The 1,880-nt window shown below is 34.3% G+C and overlaps 1 protein-coding gene across 1 annotated transcript; it reads right to left on the bottom strand.

Annotated features, from left to right (window-relative positions):
• Window positions 1-142: 142 nt before the first annotated feature.
• LOC108354854 (ankyrin-3-like) lies at window positions 143-1,502 on the bottom strand. Its single transcript, XM_017606026.1, has 2 exons — window positions 883-1,502; window positions 143-320 (listed from the first exon to the last, which is right to left on the bottom strand). Exons 1-2 carry the CDS (start codon window positions 1,460-1,462, stop codon window positions 184-186), a joined length of 717 nt encoding a protein of 238 aa, XP_017461515.1. The 5' UTR covers window positions 1,463-1,502; the 3' UTR covers window positions 143-183.
• Window positions 1,503-1,880: the final 378 nt, after the last annotated feature.

Below are 1,880 nucleotides of genomic sequence, written 5' to 3'. Positions count from 1 at the left end.
TAAAAATTTTGACATGTTACTATTTATTTACAAAAATATATAAACCGATCGCATTTTAACAAAAAACCAAAAATTTTGTTGGAAACACTACCACACGCACACACACTTTATAAGGAACTTTATAAGAAATATGAATATTTTATTATTATTTCATTTACTGTAATTTGGTTTTATATGGCTAATTTATGCAAAGCCCAATGTGTGAAACTTACTAGACATAAAGTACGTTTCGCCCTGGTAATATGGAAGATAAACGTGGTCTTCATTCGTATTTCGATCACCCTTTATGCCATACCATGGATCCCAATCGTTTGTGTCGCCTGAGACACAGTTTGTCAAACATACATACAAACAAAAATATTCATAAATTATAGAACTTATTTAATATGTACTCAGAATTGATTTGAAATTTCTCACAAATTATCGTATTGTATTTTACTAGGTTGATAATAATAAGGCTAGGCAAACACATACTTAAATGGATAACGGAAGATTTTTAACTTGGTGTCACATTAGTGGAGTGCTTCGCATTGTGTTATTCGAGTAGCATGTCAAAGTTTTTATACCAGTTAAGGTTGTACATACATAGTACACTCTTCGGCAGAGCAAAATAATATTTTATTTAGTATCTAGTTACATTCATTCACAAATATGTAACGATTTAATGAGAATTTGTCTTGTAAAGCGATTGTTTCTATATGCAGATGTATAAATGAAATATAAAGGGTGCTTTGTTAATACATATGTATGTATGTATGATTTACGAAATGGAGAACCAAGCAAACTTTTCAAATGTGAATGAATTAATTTATATATATACGAATGTCCAAAGATACCAGAGATACATACAAAAAATAGTAGATTGCATAGCATAATACATACCACCTTCTTCTTCGGAATCCGACATAAAGGATTCATGCATTGCCTCAGGTGCAACAACGCGATACTTTTCATCGGTTTGAGTTTGTGTTGCTGCATCTGGTTCATTTGTAATCGATTTCAAAGAATCCAAAACACTTATATAACCCAATTTGCGTGCAATATGCAACGGTGTCTGTCCATTGACGGTATGTGCATTGGCATTGGCCTTATGTTCCAATAGTAGATTAACGATGTGACAATGTCCTTGCTGAGCTGTCTGATGCAGCGGTGTATAGCCGATTGACGTAGCCGCATCCACGTTAGCACCATGATTCAATAAAAAGCGCACCATATTTGCTTGACCGAAATGGGCGGCTACATGTAACGGTGTGTAGCCTGCTTTGGTGGCCATATCAATATTGGCGCCATTACGTTGTAGAATTTCGGCTACATTTACATTATCTTCTTGTGCGCACAAGTGCATCGGAGTTAGTCCATTCTTGGCTGGATGATTTACGCTGGCCTTATGTTCAATGAGCAAATTCGATATCTCAGCGTGACCCTCCTGGAAATTGATTAAATTTGTATTAAAATCATGCATTTTTGTTTTCGATTGTAGTGAAAGAGCACACGGAGAAAACATAAACCATATCGTGTTTATTTCAAACTAAAACACATACATACATAGGATTTGCCGCCAAGCGATCCTTTGTTTACTTTAAACAGATTTTTATGTGAAGATTTTTTCTTTTGAATAGGCTTTCGCTCTGCACTTCACATATGCTTTTTCATAATAGTAGAAACCAAATAAAAATTTAAGACTTTATGTTGATGCAGAGGGCAGTCGAACCTAGGATCTCTTGCACCTAATAAATAATAGCGAGCACCTCTGCGCACTCAGCTACAGTTAGAACATGTAAATGTGTTTTCAAATGTTCATTTTGAATCAAATTTCTTACGATCAAACTAATTTGATTTCACATTTGTTCAAAATATACTTTTTCTGTTCANCTACTTCT

This window comes from Rhagoletis zephyria, unplaced genomic scaffold (assembly GCF_001687245.7).
Source record: "Rhagoletis zephyria isolate East Lansing unplaced genomic scaffold, Rhagoletis_zephyria_1.1 Rzeph_scaffold_39777, whole genome shotgun sequence".
NCBI classification, from domain to species: domain Eukaryota; kingdom Metazoa; phylum Arthropoda; class Insecta; order Diptera; family Tephritidae; genus Rhagoletis; species Rhagoletis zephyria.
The sequence above is the reverse complement of the archived record's forward strand: the minus strand, read 5'-3'. Positions and strand labels throughout refer to the sequence as shown.